A 20212-nucleotide genomic window follows, 5' to 3' on the forward strand; every position below is an offset into this window, starting at 1 on the left:
GCTTGACACGTTCTATCTGCCAGACACAGAACACCCCCACCCATCAGGCCAAGCTCGGGTGAGCACCTGCTCTGAAGTCCTTGCTGTGGGGGCCTGACCTCAAAGGTGACTCGCCCTAGAAACACGCACGAACCATATTGCCTTGTACTTAGAGCAGACCAGTTTGCTTGGATATTAATGCCAATGTACATATGTATTTGTATGTACATGGATAATGTAGATGCGTATACACAGGCACGTTATATACGTACCTGGAATTCTGTATCTATCTACACGTCAACTGTACATGCAAATGCAGGCATGTCTATTCATATACATACATGCATATGCATTTGTAAATGTGTTTATATACGTATACACGGGTATATAACTGCATATACGCACAATTAAAAGATATACACCTATAGAGATGTATGTTAGCATGTACATATGTGTGTTCGTATCTTTACATGCAGATGCATTTTCAAATGCCTATAAATTTGTGCATGTTTTCTTTTATATATATGTTGTATGCCCATGTATGAGTTTGCATGTATACACATTTATTCACATGTATATACATGTACATACACATTTACATCTTTGCATGTATATCTAAATATAGTGTATGTATATATGTTTCTAATTGGAATTGTATGATTGCAAGTATTTGCATCTGTTCATACACCTACATACACACAGCGTTTGTCATTATTTGTACATTGGAACGTCTACATGTATTGCACGCATGAACATACATTTTGATTCGTCTGTGGAATCCCATAGTTTTTGCATTTGTGCACATATTTGCATTTGTAAATGCATTTGAGATGTATGATTAATAAAAACACACATATCTATTTGCATATGGACACGTTTGTGTTCAAAGATGTATTTCAGTATGGAGCTATATTGATATTTGATCTGTTTCTCTATTTGTATATATATGTGTTTGCATCTGCATGTGTACATATTTTACTATGCATATGCATTTGTATATGTGCTTGTGTTTGTATTTTATATGGAGCTCTCTATACATATATGTAGGTCTAGCATCTCTCTATGTATTTGTGTATGTATATGTACATCTGCATAGTGTACATCTTTTTCTATGCATATGCATTTGTATACGTGCTTGTGTTTGCATGTATTTTATATGGAGCTATCTATACATATATGTAGGTCTAGTATTTCTCTATGTTTGCATATGTAGAGGTGTATACATTTTTTGAGGTATATGCATTTCTATATGCGCTTGCTTTTGTGTGTATTGTAATATCTGTATGTATTTGTGCCTCTGTACATGGACCCATTTCCCTATGAATTTCTGATATGTGTGCATTTGTGTACATGCCTGTGTTTGTGTACACAATCTTTCCAGTTGTATTTTATGAACACTCAAAACCCAAGCTGGCTCCTCCCAGACTCAGCATTCCCAAGAACCAAGCAGGAGCCACGTGGCCTTATCGACCCAACTTTGGAACTCCTACAGAGTTGTCACCGCTGCCCCATTCTAGGAATTACGAGACAGTTAATGAGGACAGCCGAGATTCAAGAGAGGGAGCAGGGACTCCAGCTCCCGAAGAGACGAATGTGAAAAGAATTTGCAGGCCTGTTTTACAACCTCTCGAACCCGCATTTCAAAACTGTGGATGCACAGGCTGCACTGGATGCCCCATTGCACGGAGGGCCCATGAAAGACGCAGAAGTCGGTCCCGCAGCTCCACACATCCCTGGCCCCAGTGGAGGCTTGAAAATTATGAGTTCCTTGAGGAAAAACCAACGTCTTATTCTGGCTGTAGCCTCCACAGTGCGGGTACAGTGCTTTGGGTACAGCAAGGGGGAAATAAAAAATAAACGTGGATGGAGGTCGATTGCTGCTTTTGAGACGTGAAGCCAGCTGGACTTCCTGGGTCGAGTGCGGACTTAGAGAACTTTTCTGTCTAGCTAAAGAATTGTAAACGCACCAATCAGCGCTCTAAAATGGACCATCCAGCACTCTGTAAAATGGACCACTCAGCGCTCTGTAAAATGGACCAATCAGCACTCTGTAAAATGGACCAATCAGCGCTCTGTAAAATGGAACAATCAGCGCTCTGTAAAATGGACCAATCAGCACTCTGTAAAATGGACCAATCAGCAGGACATGGGCGGGGCCAAATAAGGGAATAAAAGCTGGCCACCTGAGCCAGCTTGGGTCCCCTTCCACGTTGTGGAAGCTTTGTTCTTCCGCTCTTCACAATAAATCTTGCTGCTGCTCACTCTTTGGGTCTGCACTACCTGTATGAGCTGTAAGACTCACTGCCAAGGTCTGCAGCTTCACTCCTGAAGTCAGTGAGACCACGAACCCACCAGAAGGAAGAAACTCCAGACACATATGAACATCTGAAGAAACAAACTCGGGACACACCATCTTTAAGAGCCGTAACACTCACCGCGAGGATCCGCGGCTTCATTCTTGAAGTCAGTGAGACCAAGAACCCATGAGAAGGAATAAATTCTGGACACACTCTCACAGAGAATGGTGGCAGGGGAGAGGCACCGCCATGCCATTCCAGGCCTGTGGCCTGCTGAAATCTTCAGGGAGAAATGAGCGGACAGGCCAGGTGCAGTCCTTGCTTCTCACCTGCACAGACTTTCCAGCCAGACTAAGTGCTTCTCCCTCCTACGTGAATATCTAGCTTTCAAAAAAACTTCCAGGATAGGGAGAATTTATTCCCTGAGCTTATGCCTCTAAAACATCAGGAGTATAAACCAACCGGGAGGGATCCAATATCAATCAGGGTGCAGTATCAATCAATCACAAGACACACGTGTATTAAACATTCAACAAAATGTACATTCAATACTCCTACAGTCCTCAAAGCCCATCAAACAAAACACTTCTGAGAAGCATGTCAGAATTCACCTCAGGAGTTATCCAGAAAAAAAGCCCAGCCCGGTGGGTCATGCCTGTAATCCTCCCAGCACTTTCGGAGGGTGAAGCGGGTGGATCAGTTGAGGTCAGGAGTTCAAGACCAGCTTGGCCAACATGGAGAAACCCCCGTCTCTACTAAAAATACAAAATTAGCCAGACGTGGTGGTGCATGCCTGTAATCCCAGCTACTCAGGAGGCTGAGGCAGGAGAATCGCTTGAACCTGGGAGGCGGAGGTTGCAGTGAGCCGAGATCACACCACTGCACTCCAGTCTGGGCGAAAGAGTGAGACTCTGTCTCAAAAACAAACAAACAAAAACCAACAACAAAAAAACAAAAACACCAGAATAGGTTGCTGTGGGTGGATGGGAAGCTTTGCATTTTGATGAACTATAAACATCCTTTCACGATGCCATTTTCCTCATATTTTATTTGACATGAAGAATCTGGAGACACACAGCTCAATCTGTGCCTGAAGTGTCATAAATTCCCAGCTTAGGAGAGACGAGCTCGTCATAAACACCTGGCTTCTGCATGCGTTGTTTTGAAAGGCAGCTTCAGGGGGCTGTAAAGCAGGCCTGCAAATCCTTTTGACATCCGTCTCCTTGGGAGCTAGAGTCTATGCCCCTTCCCTTGAATGTCGGCCATACTCAATTACTTCCTTGTTAATTCTTTCGTAGAATGCCGCAGTGAGATAAACACTGTGTGACTTCCAAAGTTGGGTCAATAAGGTCATGTGGCCCCTGCTTGGTTCTTGGGAATGCTGAGTCTGGGAGGAGCCAGCTTTGGTTTAAGAAGGCTGAGCACCTTCAGCCTGACATGCTGGAGAGGCCACAGGTACCTGTTCTTGTTGGCCCTCCCAGCTAAGCCCAGGTGACAGGCTGTACCAGCTTCCCGCCACCAGAGAAAGCTATCCTGGACATCCAACCCGGTCAAGCCTTCAGATAAAGTCAGCCCCAGCTGCAGCCTCACAGAAGACCCCCAGGCAGAACTGCCCACATTGCTGTGCCCCGAAAGAAAGTGAATCCGCACAAGCTGTATAGAAAACAGCATGGATGTTCCTGTCGAAGAACTAAAAGCAGATCATTCGCTTGATCCAGCAATCCCACTCCTGGGTAGCTACCCCAAGGAAAAGAAGTCTTTATATCAAAAAGATACCTGCAGGCCAGGCATGGTGGCTCACACCTGTCATCCCAGCACTTTGGGAGGCTGAGGTGGGCGGATCACCTGAGGTCAGGAGTTCGAGAGCAGCCTGGGCAACATGGCAAAACCCCGTCTCTGCTAAAAATACAAAAATTACCCAGGCGTGGTGGCACGTACCCGTAACCCCAGCTACTTGGAACGTTGAGGTAGGAGAATCGCTTGAACCTGGGAGGCGGAGGTTGCAGTGAGCTGAGATTGCATCACTGCACTCCAGCCTGGGTGACAGAGTGAGACTCCATCTCAAAAATAAATAAATAAATAAAATAATCAAACAAAACAAAACAAAAAAACATACCTGCACCTGTTTCTTGCAGCACAACTCACAATTGCAAACATACGGAATCAATCTAAGTACCCCTCCGTGGAGTACTGGATAAAGAAAACAGAATGGAATACTACTAAGCCATCAAAAAGAATGGAATTGTGTCACTGGCAGTAACTTGGATAGAACTGGAGGTTATTATCCTATGTGGAGTCACTCAAGAACAGAAAAGCAAATACACGTTCTCACTTATAAGTGGGCGCTAAGCTCTGGGTATGCTTCTGGCAGCGAAGGGGCATACGGAATAGAGGGATACACGTTAGAGACTGAGGGTGGGGCTGTGAGTGAACCTGTCACCCAGGAAATGGCCACGGTACCCAACAGGTGGTTTTTCATCCCCTGCCTCCCTCCCCCTACCTTCTAGAAGTGGAGAGTCTCTGCTCTTCCCATCTTTGTGTCCATGAGTACCCGCTGTGTACCTTCCAGGTATAAGTGAGAACATGGAGTATTTGGTTTTCTGTTTCTCTGCTCGTTCTCTTAGGATAATGGCTTGCAGCTCTGAGCAAATTCTTGGTGACAACAGCATCGTTGGGGAAGGTATCTTTCGCAAGAGCAGAGGGGACAGTGCCTCTGTGCAGGCAGGTGGTGACCTGTGCTCCAGATGAATCCGAGTCTTGCTAGGGACTTGCCTGGCGGGGAAGCTGCATGCGAATTCCTGCACCGTGGCGAATGCACCAGCCACGCGCAGGGGCCCTGGATGCTGATAATTCATCGTTAGTGAGTTACTGAGAATAATTACGTTTATTCCTATTTTGTTATTATTATTTTGAGGTAAACTCTTGCTCTGTCACCCAGACTGGAGTGCAGTGTTGTGATGTCGGCTCACTGCAACCTCTGCCTCCTGGGTTCAAGCAATTCTCCTGCCTCAGCCTCCCGAGTACACGGGATTACAGGCGCCTGCCCCGATGCCCGGCTATTTTTTGTATATGTAGTAGAGACGGGGTTTCACCATGTTGGCCAGGCTGCTCTTGAACTCCTAATCTCAACTGATCCTCCCGCCTTGGCCTCCCAAAGTGCTAGGACTACAGGTGTGAGCCACTGCACCCAGCCCTACTAATATTATTATTTTTTTGGAGACAGAGTCTCGCTCTGTCAACCAAGCTCGTGTGCAGTGTGTCCATATTTTATTGTATTGTATTGTATTTTTTATTTCATTTTTTTTGAGATGGAATCTCACTCTATTGCCCAGGCTGGAGTGCAATGGGTTGATCTTGGCTCACTGCAACCTCTGCCTCCCAGGTTCAAGTGATTCTCCTGCCTCAGCCTCCCAAGTAGCTGGGATTACAAGTGTGCACCACAACACCTGGCTAATCTTTTTTTTTTTTTTGTATTTTTAGTAGAGATGGGGTTTGTCATGTTGACCAGTCTGGTCTTGAACTCCTGACCCCAAGTGATCTGCCCGCCTCAGCCTCCCAAAGAGCTGGGATCCCAGGTGTGAGCCACTGCGCCCGGCCACACACCCGTATTTTAAACCGCAGTGTCATGGAGACGTTTCTAGGCAGCAAACCCACCTGAAATGCTGATATTTGCGGAAAGAAAGCCTGACATATGCTGAAAGAGAAATTGTTTTGTTGTTGAGCTGTTTGCCAATGGCTTTAGGTATTAATTTTCCTCTTCCTATGTAAGCAGAGCGTTGAAAGACCAGATTGGTGTCAGGTAGGGAGAGATTGGATGGGTGCCTGAGATGCCTGTTAGGAGGCCATTATCGTGGCCTAGGAAGAGATGATGGTACGCCAGAGGAGGGATTGACGTAAGTCAGAAATGCAGATTGAGTACTAGCTAGACAATCGGTGGCAAATTCAAATGCCTGTAGGCTTTTGTATGTGTTTTAAGTTTTCTATAATCATGTTTTTTTCGGCATCAATAAAATTCTATTTATTTATTTTTGTCAAGTTATTATTTTCTTTTAAATCAAAGGAACGTATAAAAAAGGTGCACAGGACTGGGCACGGTGACTCACACCTGTAATGCCAGCACTCTGGGAGGCCGAGGCAGGCGGATCACCTGAGGTCAGGAGTTTGAGACCAGCCTGACCAACTTGGTGAAACCCCGTCTCTACTAAAAATACAAAAAAAAAAAAAAAAAACGTTAGCTGGGCGTGGTGGCAGGCACCTGTAATTTCAGCTACTTGGGAGGCTGAGGAAGGAGAATTTCTGGAACCCAGGAGGCAGAGGTTGCAGTGAGCCGAGATCATGCCACTGCACTGCAGCCCCGGCCAACAACAGCAAGACTCCATTTCAAAACAACAAAAAAAAGGTGCAGAGATCGTGAGGGAAATCTCAACGGAATCATCCAAAGTGAGCACGCTCCCTCTCGGGCAACCGCCTCCCACATCTGCACCCCGTAAGCCCTTTTGTGACCCACAATTAATCACATTCTTCTAAGGTAACTACGATTCTAATTTCCATTACCATAGATTTAATTTGCCTGTTTTTTTCTGGGAGGCGGAGGTTGCAGTGAGAAGAGGGTGTGCCACTGCACTCCAACCTGGGCGACAGAGCAAGGCTCTGTCTCAAAAAAGTAAATAAATAAATAAATAAAATAAAATGATAATTTGTCTCTTTTTTTAATTTTTAATTTAATTTTTGAGATGGAGTCTCGCTCTGTTGCTAGGCTGGAGTGCAGTGGCACAATCTCGGCCCACTGCAGCCTCCGCCTCCTGGGTTCCAGCAATTCTCCTGCCTCAACCTCCTGAGTAGCTGGGATTACAGGTGCATGCCACTATGCCCAGCTAATTTTTGTATTTTTAGTAGAGATGGGATTTCACTATGTTGGCCAGGATGGTCTCAAACTCCTGACCTTGTGATTCATCCATGTCAGCCTCCCAAAGTGCTGGGATTACAGGCGTGAGCCATCGCACTCGGCCTGTTTCTTAAAATTTCAATAATTTTGGGGAAACCAGTGGTTTTGGGCTACATGGATGCATTCTTTTGTGGTGACTTCTGAGATTCTGGTGCACAAGTTTTAATCATCAGCAAATATACTGATGTTTCGTTGCGATTTTCCTAAGGAATAAAAAAACCCTGTGGCCATGCCAGTGTATCGGGTGCCGTCCATGTTAGGAGCATTCACGGAATCTGTCTCTTCACCAATTCAAAGGTGGAGAATACACAATAAAACTATCGTTCATTGATCTGCCAGTTCAAAGGTGGAAAATACACAATAAAATTATCGTCCATTGATCTGCCAGTTCAAAGGTGGAAAATACGCAATAAAATTTTCATTCACTGATCTGCCAACTGAAAGGTGGAAAATAAACAGTAAAATTATCATTCATTGATCTGCCAACTGAGAAAATACGCAGTACAATTATTCATTGGTCTGTGCACCTAATGGCATTTTACTGGGGAGTGAACGCTCAGGGTCACAATCACATATTGTGCCTCAAGCAGTGAACGCAGGTGAGGTGTGTCCTGAACAGGGGAGGAGATGGGAGAGTTCTCCGCTCTCCAAGCAGAGAAATCCAAAGAAAGGAGAGTGGTGGGGATGAAAGGGCAATCAGAGAGAGAGAGAGAGAGAGAGAGAGAGGAGAGAGAGAGGGAGGGCAAAGAAGAAAGGAAGAGAGAAGGAGAGGGAGGAAATAGGGAGAGAGAGAGAGAGATGGAGAAGGAACAGGGAGAGAGGGAGGGCAAACGAGAGGGAGAGAGGAGAGGGAAGAAATAGAGGGAGAGTCAAACAGAGAAAGAGAGACAGAGACAGAAAGACAGAGAAAGGGGGAGAGAAGGCAGGCAAAGGAGAGAGGAGGAGAGACGGGGGAAGGAGGAAAGAGAGAGAAGGGGAGAGGAAGACAAAGGAGATAGACAAGGGGGAGAGAGAGGAAGAGAAAAGAGAGAAGGAGAAGAGGGAGGGTGTGAGAGAGGGAAACGGAGAGAGAGAAGAGGGGAGGGAGAGAAGAAAGAGGGGAGGGAGAGAAGAAGGGAAAAGGAGGGAGAGAGGGAGAGAGAGAGAGAATGGGAGAAAAGGAGAGAGAGAGAAGAGGGGAGAAAGAGGGAGGGAGAGGGAGAATGGGAGAGAGAGGAGGGGAGAATGGGAGAGAGAAGAGGGGAGAATGGGAGAGAGAGGAGGGGAGAAAGGGAGGGAGGGAGGGGGAGAGAGAGAAGAAAGGAGAGAGAAGAAGGGAGAAAGAGGGAGGGAGAGAGAAGGGAGAAGGGGAGAGAGAAAAGGGAGAAGGGGAGAGAGAGAGGGAGGGACAAGGGAGGTCGAGAGCAAAATAGTAGAAGGGGGGACGGGTGGGTTGAGGAGAGAGAGAGACAGAGAGAAAAAGCAAAAGGGAGAGGAAAACCAAGACAGTGAAGAGGTGCAGAGAATGACAGAGAGACAGGGGGAGAAGGAGGAGAGAGAGAGACAGAGCGTTACAGAGAGAGAGAGAGGAGAAAAGCATTGAGTAACTGAAAAACCACTGCTTCTCAACCCACTTCCTAGAATCTCGGGAGGGCGGTGGGAAGGATGGAGCCAGTCCAGGGAGGCTATGGGACGGACGCCCTGAACATCCAGCCTTCTCTAGCAGGGAACAGCCTGCCGCAGAGTCACAGCAGACCACATCCCATGCTGCTGCCAACACCAACACTAAAAGAACATGCAAATCAGGAGGCGCCATCGGGAGAGGCAGAGGAAACCACTACAGAATAGAAAGCTACTCTATCCACAGGAGAGCAGCTCTGGAAGAGAAGCAAACAGAAGGCACACAGAACAAATGGTCTACACCTGTTCAGACTCAAGGATCCGCTGACGAATGCATAAGCTGTGATGCGACACTTTCCATCTTCCAGATGACTGTGGAGCCCGATTCACACAGAAAATGCCAGGCGCCCACAAAGACAGGAGATGGCTGCTCAGGTGTCTGTCCACCAAAATGTGGGTCCTCAGTGAGGACCGGCTCCATTGCACCTCAGTCTTCTGTTGATGCAAAACTGCACACCTGGGCTTCCCCTGAATGAATCTTCCTTAACTCTCACGGGTCTTCTAGGTGCCCTGTGCCCATTTGCTCATTTGAATGAACTCATTAGAATTCATTCATTCATTTGCATCATTTGAATTCACTCCTTCCTTTGAATTCACTTGTTCCTTTGAATTCATTCATTCATTTGAATTTATTCATTTAAATTCACTCATTTGAATTCATTCATTCCTTTGAATTCGTTCATTCCTTTGAATTCATTCATTCCTTTGAATTCACTCATTCCTTTGAATTCATTCAGCCTTTGAATTCATTCCTTTAAATTCACTCATACCTTTGAATTCATTCATTCATTCCTTTGAATTTATTCGTTCTTTTGAATTCATTCATTCCTTTGACTTCATTTGTTCATTCATTTGAATTCATTCCTTCCTTTGAATTTATTCATTCACTTGAATTCATTCAGATTCACTCATTTGAATTCATTCATTAATTCCTTTGAATTCATTCCTTTGATTCATACATTCCTTTCAATTCATTTAGTCCTTTGAATTCATTCATTTCTTTGAATTCATGTTCATTCATTTGAATTCATTAATTAGAATTCATTCATTTGAATTCATTTGTTCATTCCTTTGAATTCATTCGTCATTTGCATTCATTCATTCCTCTGAATTCATTCCTTTCTCTGAATTCACTCATTTGAATTCTTTCATTCATTCAAATTCACTCATTGGAATTCTTTCATTCATTCAAATTCACTCATTTGAATTCATTCCAGTGAATGAATGAATTTGAATGAATGAATGAATGAACAAAGAACTGTACCAAAAAACAAGAGTCTTTAGGTCTCTGGCCAGGGAAGAATCACTGTTATTTTTCAGGGTCACCCTGTATCATGGACGTATTTCTTTGGTGGTAGGGAAAATAATGCTTAGTAATTATCTCAGAAAGAAATTCATCCATTAGAGTTATGGGAAGATGTCTGACAAGGATAAATCTATAAATCCTCTGCAGTTATTAAAAATCTATCAATTTTCAGACATGGGGATGGGAGGCTAGATAAATACAATTTTGAAGTGAATAAACCATAAATATTGGCTCTGCAGGAGGTCTACTATTGATTTATTCTTGCGCTTGATAAATCATCACGTTGCCTCTGGGCTTCCCACAGCAGCCAGACAGAGGCAGTCGGGTTCTATTTTCAACCCGCTAGCAAATGAAAACAATATTCTATGTCTGAAGTATTTAATGTTTGCAAAACCTTGATTGCTCTCTCTAAGAATAAAAAAAGAAAAGCACAAAGTGTAGCTCCTTCTTGCCTTGGAAGTCACACTTGCTGAACTCAGCTGGGGGCTGTTTTCCATGAGACTTGAGGCATGTGGTTGACTAGCAGGAGTTTTGGAGGGAAGGTTCTGGGGAAATAGTTTAGGGCAGCAGTCCCCAACCTTTTTGGCACCAGGGACCACTTTTGTGAAAGACAATTTTCAGAAGAGAGATGGTGGAGGTGGAATGTGGGGATGGTTTGGGGATGATTCAGGTGCATGACATTTATTGTACACTTTATTTGTATTATTATTACACTGTACTATAAAATGAAATAATTCTACAAGTCACCATTATATATAATCAGTGGGAGCCCTGAGCTTGTTTCCCTGTGACTAGACAGTCCCATCTGGGGGTGATGGGAGACAGTGACAGATCATCAGGAATTAGTTTCTCATAAGGAGTACACAACCCAGATCCCTCACATGCACAGATCATCAGGCTTTAGATTTTCATAAGAAGTGCACAACCTAAGTCCCCCACATGCACAGTTCAGAGTAGGGTTTGTGCTCCTATGATAATCTAATGCTGCTGCTGATCTGACAGGAGGCAGAGCTCAGGCAGTCATGTGAGCAATAGGGAGTGGCTGTAAATACAGATGAAGCTTTGCTTGTTCACTTGCCACTCACCTTCTGCTGTGCGGCCAGTGTCCTAACAGGCCATGGACTGGTACTATGACCTGGGGGTTGCAGAGCCCTGGTTTAGGGGTCGGCAGACCCCCTGCTAGCCTCTTAGACACTAAAAGTACCACCACTGGAGTCCTTCCCTGAGGCTGCCTGTAAATGGAAACTCTATTCACACATGTTGACACCAGCAATATCCCAAACATACAATCCAGCAATCTCATTTGCACACAACGAAGAATTCTGATGCACAAACCAACGAGATAAATCCTTGATTTCTTCTCTAAGTCATGGTACATCTGGCTCAAGCCTCCAGCACAAGAGCTGGTGATGAACCCATTCTCAGCGTTGACTGTATAGAATCCAGCCTTCTTATTTGCACACAATGAAGATGAATTCTGATGCATAAACCAAGGCATGCAACAAATGAGAAAAATCCTTTACTTCTTCTCTAAGTCAAGGTACATCTGGCTCAAGCCTCCAGCACAAGAGCTGGTGATGAATCCATTCTCAGCATTGACTGTGTAGAATCCAGCCTTCTCATTTGCACACCATGAAGATGAATTCTGAGGCACAAATCAAGGCATGCAACGAATGAGAAAAATCCTTTACTTCTTCTCTAAATTAAGGTCCATATGGCTCAAGCCTCCAGCACATGAGCTGGTGATGAATCCATTCTCAGCGTTGACTGTGTAGAATCCAGCCTTCTCATTTGCACACCACGAAGATGAATTCTGATGCACAAACTAAGGAATGCAATAAATGAGAAAAATCCTTCTTCCCTAAATCCAGGTTCATCTGGCCCAAGCCTCCAGCACACGGGCTTGTGCTGAATCCATTCTCAGCGCTGACTGTATAGAATCCAGCCTTGTCATTTGCACACCACGAAGATGAATTCTGATGCACAAACTAAGGCATGCAATAAATGAGAAAAATCCTTTGCTTCTTCCCTAAATCCAGGTACAATCGGACCCAGGGTTCCAGCACACGGGCTTGTGCTGAATCCATTCTCAGTGCTGACTGTATAGAATGCAGCCTCGTCATTTGCACACCACAAAGATGAATTCTGATGCAAAACCAAGGCAAAAAATGCTTTACTTCCTCTCTAAATCAAGGTTCATCTGGCCCAAGCCTCCAGTACACAGGCTGGTGATGAATCCATTCTCAGCGCAGAATAGCCATCCGGGCTACTTCTGGCTTGAGTAGCACTTATCCCTGCAGCTTTCCATCCACCCTGGGTACCTCGGAAGGCCTCTTTCCAAGCCCGTGGAGTTCACGAAGCTCCATGGTTCTGTTGCATTTCCAAGAGAACCAAGAGGATCTGTCAACAACAGACTGCCTCTCTGCATTTCTGTCTTCTTGTGAAGAGTGGGCAATGGGTACTCAACACAGCCTCCAAAAGTGAAGTCTCCAGCTCTTTTCTAGAAGCTTCTGTCTGAACCCTCAGAGGAAAAAACAAAAAATCCAGATCCTCTGCAACTGAGCTCTTCTCAACAGTGACCCCAGGGACAAGATGAACCTTAGTCAGCCACAAAAACCTACAGGAAGTCCAGGAAAGCCATAGCCCAAGCAACCTCTTGAAAGACGTAGAAGAAAAAGATAAAAGGAAGAAAGCGCCAAGTGTTATTTCAAGCCATCATCTTGTAACAAATGGATTCTCATTATCACCTCCTGGAAATGGTGTTCTGAGCAGCACAGGCTGGGGAATTCCGGGGAGGCTTGGGATGCAATCTTCTCTGTACTTTACACGACAGTGTTGTCACATTGCAAGAGGTGTGTTTTCCAAGGCAGGACATTTCACAGAATGATTATTCGTCCAATGTTTGTTTCCTTTGCTAGAGTATGATTTCCATGAGGTCAAGAATCTTATTATTGTATTTTTCCTGCAAGTGAAGTATGTGAAGGGCAGAGTAGTAGGTAGGCACGCAGATTGAATAATGCACAACTCACGATGTCCGGGTCCACATTGTTCATGTGGGAGACAGAATCATGACCCCAAAAATGCCCACATTGTAATCCCCATGTGGGAGACAAAATAATGACCCCGAAGATGTCCACATCCTAATCCCATGTGGTAGACAGAATCATGGCCCGAAAGATCTTCATATGCTAATCCTCATGTGGTAGACAAGAATAACGGCTCCAAAGAGGTCCACAGCCTAATCCTCATGTGGAGGACAGAATAACAGCCCCAGAGATGCCCACAACCTATTCCCACCTTGGAAGAGTAATAACTCAAAACATGAAAAAATGTCCATGTCCTCATCTCTGGAACACATGAAAATGTGACTTTCACGGCAAAAGGGCCTTTGTAGATGTGATTCAGTGGAAGATCTTGAGATGAGGTGATTATCTGAGATGATCCTGGTGGGCCCCAAATAATCACAATGGTTCTTCTACAAGGCAGGCAGAAGAGCAAGAGTAAGTGAAGGAGAGAAAAAAAAAACAGAAGGCAAGATGAGAGAGAGAAGGGAAGAGAAAGGAAGAGAGGGAGAGAGAGAGAACAAGAAATACAGAGATTCAAAGGTGTCTCATTGCTGGTTTGTTGTTGTTGTTTTTGTTGTTTTGAGGTGGAGTTTTGCTCTTGTTGCCCAGGCTGGAGTGCAGTGGCGCGATCTCGGCTTACTGCAACCTCTGCCTCCCGGGTTCACGCAATTCTCCTGCCTCAGCCTCCTGAGTAGCTGGGATTTACAGACATGTGCCACCATGCCTGGCTAGTTTTGTATTTTTAGTAGAGACGGGGTTTCACTATGTTGTCCAGATTGGTCTCGAGCTCCTGACCTCACGTAATCCACCTGCCTCGGCCTCCCAAAGTGCTGAGGTTACAGGCGTGAGCCACTGTCGTTGCTGGCTTTAAGGCCAGGTTGGAGGACATGGGTGAAGAAATGCTGACAGTCTTCTCAAAACTGGGGAAGTAAATACTCTCCTCTAGAACCAGTGTCAGCCACAGACTCAGGAATTCCACACTGGACTTCCTGGCTTGAGGTGCCTCTGAGGCATTGAGCGAAGGTAAAAGGTCTTAGCATGGAAGAAAGATCTAGATAAGTCTAGGAAGAAGTAAACTCAATATGTGGATGAGATTTTCTACAGAAGAGATAGGGTACAGAGACAATCCAACAAGATGACCCTTTCAATTCAAATTCAACCCTGTCCCAGTTCCAGAATATTTTTGTTCCTGAGAGCCCTGTGTGCCTTGTATAAAATCTGTTGAGAAAAGGAACAGAGGAGAATCCTAGGAACGCAATAGTCATTTCAAAAGGTAAACGTGATGGTTGAGTGACGGAGTATATGCTGGCTAGCCTGTGTCAACTGGTGTTAGCCTGTATCCACCGTCACAGATGTGGTTCATATACACACTGCTCAGTAAAATTGTGTTCCCCCCAGAACAGAGTAAGATTCTGCTGGAGAAACATTTTAATATCTGAGATTCCTAAGTTTTTTTTTTTTTAAACAGAGTCTTGTTCTGTTGCCCAGGCTGGAGTGCCATGGTGTGGTCTTGGCTCACTGCAGCCTCCACCTCCCAGGTTCAAGCGGTTCTCCTGCCTCAGCCTCCCGAGTAGCTGGGACTACAGATGCCTGCCACCACACCTGGCTAATATTTGTATTTTTAGTAGAGACAGGGTTTCACCATATTGGTCAGGCTGGTCTCAAACTCGTGACCTCAGGTGATCCACCCACCTCAGCCTCCCAAAGTGCTGGGATTACAGGCGTGAGCCACCGCGTCCGGCCAGAGATTCCTAATTTTTTCCGCTTACTGGTGGATGCAAGGCCATACCAAATGGATGGAAGTCGCTGCACAAAAGTCCTAAGAGGACAGACAGTTCTGTTTTGTGTGTCTCTGTGCAAGGGCACCATGTCATGTATGTATTTCCATCTCCAACTGCTCTGTGATAAAGTGCTCCCATTACTAATGAGTAAGGCTGTCACATAGAACGAGGAAACGAGATGTTGGGTTGTATGGAATCTCTCCACAGTCCCTCTAAGTGGTCTCCACATTTGGTGACTTACAATGCTAGAATTCTAATCACTTATAATACTGATGGGTCTTCAGCACAGAAAGTCCACACCCAGTGCTGAGACAGAAGATTCCAAATGGCTGTTGACTGGGAAATCATTTATTCCCACAAAGAAACAAGATCCCACCAGGATGACAAATCTAAAAAGTGTTATTCATCTCCAAGGAGAAGACACACAAAGTTAAAATCATTCCGGACCTTCCAACAAGAGCCACTAGCATTGATAATACGATGTTTCTTACCAGGCTAAGTACATGGAAACGGTGTTATCTGTAGCTATGTGAGTGGCACTCACACATCGTAGATATGTCTGCACGTATTTTTATGCATAAATACATATACATCATACAACAAATACATATACAAATACGTATGCACTCACACATCATAGGTATGTCTGTACAAATTTTTATGCATAAATTGGCGTCACACTCTATGTATAGTTTTATATCCCATGCTTCTCCTTTAAACTCCATAGCATAATAATTTCCAATGAAACAAGTGGGTTGAGGGGGGAGCGTGGATATCTCATCCACTTTCCTATCCTCCAGTCCCATTAATGTTATAGAAAAACATGAAACACATCAAGACAAAAAGAAAAAAAATTAGATGGAAGCTACCACATCTTGGCAGCTGGAAACAGCAGGTATTACAACTTTAGTACAAAGAATAATGCTTTCTCCCTCCTTACAGACATGTCCATATCCTAATCTCCAGAATTTATGAAAATGGTATGTTAGATGGCACAAGGGATTTTGCAGAATTAAGAATCTTTAATGGTCTAGGTGGGTAATGGAGTAATTACATTGGGTAATCACAAGACGCTTTTGCTGATTTTTTTGTCTGCCATCTAAAGTATCAATAACTTGATAAATATTTCATGTATTTGAAAGGAATGTGCTATCTCTATGGGCTCACTGTTTGACCTACGTCTGTTCTATCCACTGTATTAATGTCACTATTTATTTCCTCTCTGAATTTCCATTTGGTCTCCATCTGAAAGTGATGTGTTAAATTCTACCAGCACACATGTTTTTCGGTGTATTTCTGAGAGCTTTAGTTCTATGTATTTACTTAGTTTGGAGATGTCAATAACTGTACCTCCTCAGTGTGGAGGGTTCAGGTTAACTTTTATAAAAAATAAAATGGACTGTAGCAGGGAACGAGGGTAATGGGCATCAGTATCACGAGGAGAAACATTAAGTGTTGCAATGACCTTAAGCGCTCTGCGTGGCTCAAAGAAGGGCTCAAGGTCAACAGTCAGTGTTGCAATGACTTTAAGAGCTCAGCCTGGCTCAAAGAAGGGCTCAAGATCAAGGGTGGTTTGTGTTGAAGATTGGCAGATGGGCAGACTGAAGATGGGGAAGGGGAGATATTGACTCCACCTGTCTGGGTGAGAATGTTGAACAGGGGGTAAAATCAAGAGATAAATGGTAATGAGCTTCTAGTGCCCAAATAATGACTCTCAGGGGTATGTGGTGATCATTTTGTAAGGTAACATTTGGGAAAACACCAACCCTTAGCATGTGTCTAATACACTTTAGTCAAAGTGGACAAGTCAACATGTCAACTCCATACAACATGTTATCGCGTTTACTATTATTTCAAAGTAACATGCTAACAAGAATGATGCTCTTCAAAGCTATCCGTGAAATGAAGCAGCTAGTAGAAATAGCAGCTATGTTCAATAATTTCCATGGATATCCCGTTTTGCTGAGACGCCTCTCTCGCATGAAAGCTAGAGTTCCTGTTTGCATTCAAATTAACCCCTGGCTTGCAGCAATTTCACCAGGACTCACCATTGTTGATCAGGACATGGAGAGGAATCTTCTTCATCTTGAACTTCTGCACAAACTGCCGGATGGACGTCATGGAAGCCAAGTCACAGTATAAAAATTCCACTGGAAAAGGACAACAACAAAAAATACCTGGTTATCTTCCAACCTATTTCAGAGATTAAGAAAATTTCTAAACAGGTCAATGTCATCTAGGAAGTAACACTATTTTTCTGCTCTTTTTGAGATGGAGTCTTGCTCTGTTGACCAGGCTGGAGTGCTGTGGCATGATCTCAGCTCACTGCAGCCTCTACTTCCTGGGTTCCAGTGATTCTCCTGCCTCAGCCTCCCAGGTAGCTGGGATTACAGGCACATGCCACCACGCCCAGCTAATTTTTGTATTTTTTTTTTTTTTCTTTTTTAGTAGAGACAAAGTTTCACCATGTTGGCCAGGCTGGTCTCGAACTCTTGACCTCAGGTGATCCACCCACCTCGGCCTCCCAAAGTGCTGGGATTACAGGCGTGAGCCACTGTGCCCGTCCAGGAAGTAACACTGAATTGGACATGTCAGTGGGGTACAATGAGAGATCATACTCTAGGGAGATCAATGAGTCACATCCTCGTATAGTCCCCTTCCCTTGAGTCTATGTGGGACCTGTCATTCTCCTCCTGACCTTGACGTGAGCTGATGTTTTGTGAGAGTGCCTTGGGGGCCAGAACCTGGGCATGGCCTCTCTAGGAGCTGACAGCAGCCCCTGGCCAAAAGCCACCAAGATACTCAGATCCCCAGATCCACAGCTTCCAGGAATTGGATTCTGCATATAACCATGTGAACTTCGAAGATCCTGAGCTCCAGAGAGGACCTCAGCCCAGACGACACTTTGGTTGTAGCCTAGTGAGACCCAGAAGAGAGAATGCAGTTACACTTGCCCAGATTCCTGACCTATAGCAGCTGTAGGATAGTAAGTATGAGCCCTTCCATGCTGCTGAGTCTGTGGGTTATTTTGTTACACAGCATATGTAACTGATACACAAAATGACTCAGAAGCAAGGACTTCCTTCTTCTGCAGAATATAGAATTTTATATAATAATAAAAGAAGATGCCATTTATGGATCCCCTGCTACAGATAGTAAGTATGAGCCCTTCCACGCTGCTGAGTCTGTGGGTTATTTTGTTACACAGCATATGTAACTGATACACAAAATGAGTCAGAAGCAAGGACTTCCTCCTTCTGCAGAAGAATAATAAAAGAGGGCATTTTATTTTTTATTACATTTATGTTTTTGGAGACAGGGTCTCGCTATGCCCCCATGGCTGGTCTGGAACCCCTAAGCTCAAGTAAGCCTCCCACGTCAGCCTCCCAAAGTGTTGGATTACAGGCGTGGGCAGCTGTGTCTGGCCAAAGATGACATTTTTAGAGAGTAAGTGACTCAGGGACCGCTTTATAACATCACACAGGTAGAGAGGTAGACTTACATCTATTGTATCCAGTATATCAATTTCACTATTTCCTCTCTAAATTCCCACTGGATCTCCATCGCTAAAAGTGATGTGTTTGATTGTGTTAAAGCTGTTTTTTGTTGTTGTTGTTTGTTTGTTTTTTCAGATGGACTGAGGTTTTGGAGGGAGAGGAATTAGAAAGAAAAGCAAATTCACAGGTATATAATTCTGCCTCCAGGTCCGTAGGTTCAAGGAGGTTGGGAGAACAATGCAACAACCGAAAGTCAGACAGAACAAAATGCATCAAAACTAGCTATTACTTGCAGCAGAGACAGCAGATCTCTGAGGGAAGAAGCAAGTTCCCTTACATTGAGATGGGAAGGTAATTTCTGGCAGGAGGTGGAAGGTATGGATGACGCTGCCAGTGAGCTGTGAAAGGTGACGATGGGGAATGGTGTGAGGTGGAAGGGCAAATCACAGCATGTGTGCAGAGGTCGGAGGCAGGAGTCCTCAGGGAGGGAGCAGAGGCTGGCTCTGGGGTGGCCGAGAAGAGAACAGCCTTGACCCGCAGGGCTGCTGGTGGTCAGTGTCATTCACAGCATCCTCATTGGGGAGCCTCGTAGGGGAAAATCATTACTGTACAAGAACTGTTCATATTTTTATGAAGGCCAGATAACTTTCAGAGGATAAGCAGTGTGTGTGTGTGTGTGTGTGTGTGTGTGTGTGTGTGTGTGTTGGGGGGAGGGGTCTGCCCGTGCCCCCCATGTCTGCGCTGATGTGTAAAATGCCAGCAGTCAATTTTACGACATACACACCTTGCTTAATAAGGTCTATGAGCCTCAGTCTCCAAAACTATTACTGCAATGCTCACCATTCCAAAATGAAATGACTCTTCACTCACCATCAGAGAGAGAGAGGAGAAGAGAGGGAGAGTAAGAATGAGAAAGAGAGACAGAGAGGGAGAGTAAGAATGAGAAAGAGAAATTGAAAGAGAGAAGCAGAGGGAGAGGGAAAGCGGGAAAGAGAGAAAGAGAAAAAAGGAGGGGGAGGAAAAGTGAGAGAGAGAAAAAACACACAGATAAAGACAAAGAGACACAGTAAAAGAGAGAAACAGAAAGAGAGAGAGGGACGGGAGATAGTAAAAGGGACAAAGACAGAAAGGCAGACAGATAGACACAAAGAAAGGTGCCAGGGACGATGGCTCATGCCTGTAATCCCGGCACTTTAGGAGGCGAAGCCGGGCAGATCACGTGAGGTCGGGACTTTGAGACCAGCTTGGCTAACATGGTGAAACCTCATCTCTACTAAAAATACAAAAATTAGCCAGGTGTGGTGGTGCACACCTGTAATCTCAGCACTTTGGAAGGTGGGCGGAGTTCAGGAGTTCGAGACCAGCCTGGCCAACGTGGTCAAACTCTGTCTCTACTAAAAATACAAAAATTAGGTGAGTGTAGTAGCCCATGCCTGTAATCCCAGCTACTTGGGAGGCTGAGGCAGGAGACTCGCATGAACCTGGGAGGTGGAGGTTGCAGTGAGCCGAGGTCACGCCACTGCACTCCAGCCTCAGTGACAGAGCAAGACTCCATCTCAAAAAAATAAGAAAGAGACAGAAAGAGGCAAAGAGAGAGACAGAGAGTGACAGAAACTGAGAGAGAGAGATAGAGAAAAGAAGACAGAGAAAGAGAGAGAGACAGACAGAGAAAAAGAGAGGGAG

General features: G+C 44.8%; 1 protein-coding gene across 1 annotated transcript in view; it reads right to left on the reverse strand.

The window, feature by feature from the left end:
* The window catches only part of LOC129475920 (dehydrogenase/reductase SDR family member on chromosome X), a 316179-nt gene that overhangs the window by 46685 nt on the left and 249282 nt on the right, over nt 1–20212 (reverse strand). The window contains exon 4 of the mRNA XM_055268392.2: nt 17081–17182. Coding sequence (XP_055124367.1) covers nt 17081–17182 — 102 coding nt within the window. The remainder of the gene's footprint in view (nt 1–17080; nt 17183–20212) is intronic.

Source organism: Symphalangus syndactylus, chromosome X (assembly GCF_028878055.3).
Source record: "Symphalangus syndactylus isolate Jambi chromosome X, NHGRI_mSymSyn1-v2.1_pri, whole genome shotgun sequence".
In the NCBI taxonomy this organism is placed as follows: domain Eukaryota; kingdom Metazoa; phylum Chordata; class Mammalia; order Primates; family Hylobatidae; genus Symphalangus; species Symphalangus syndactylus.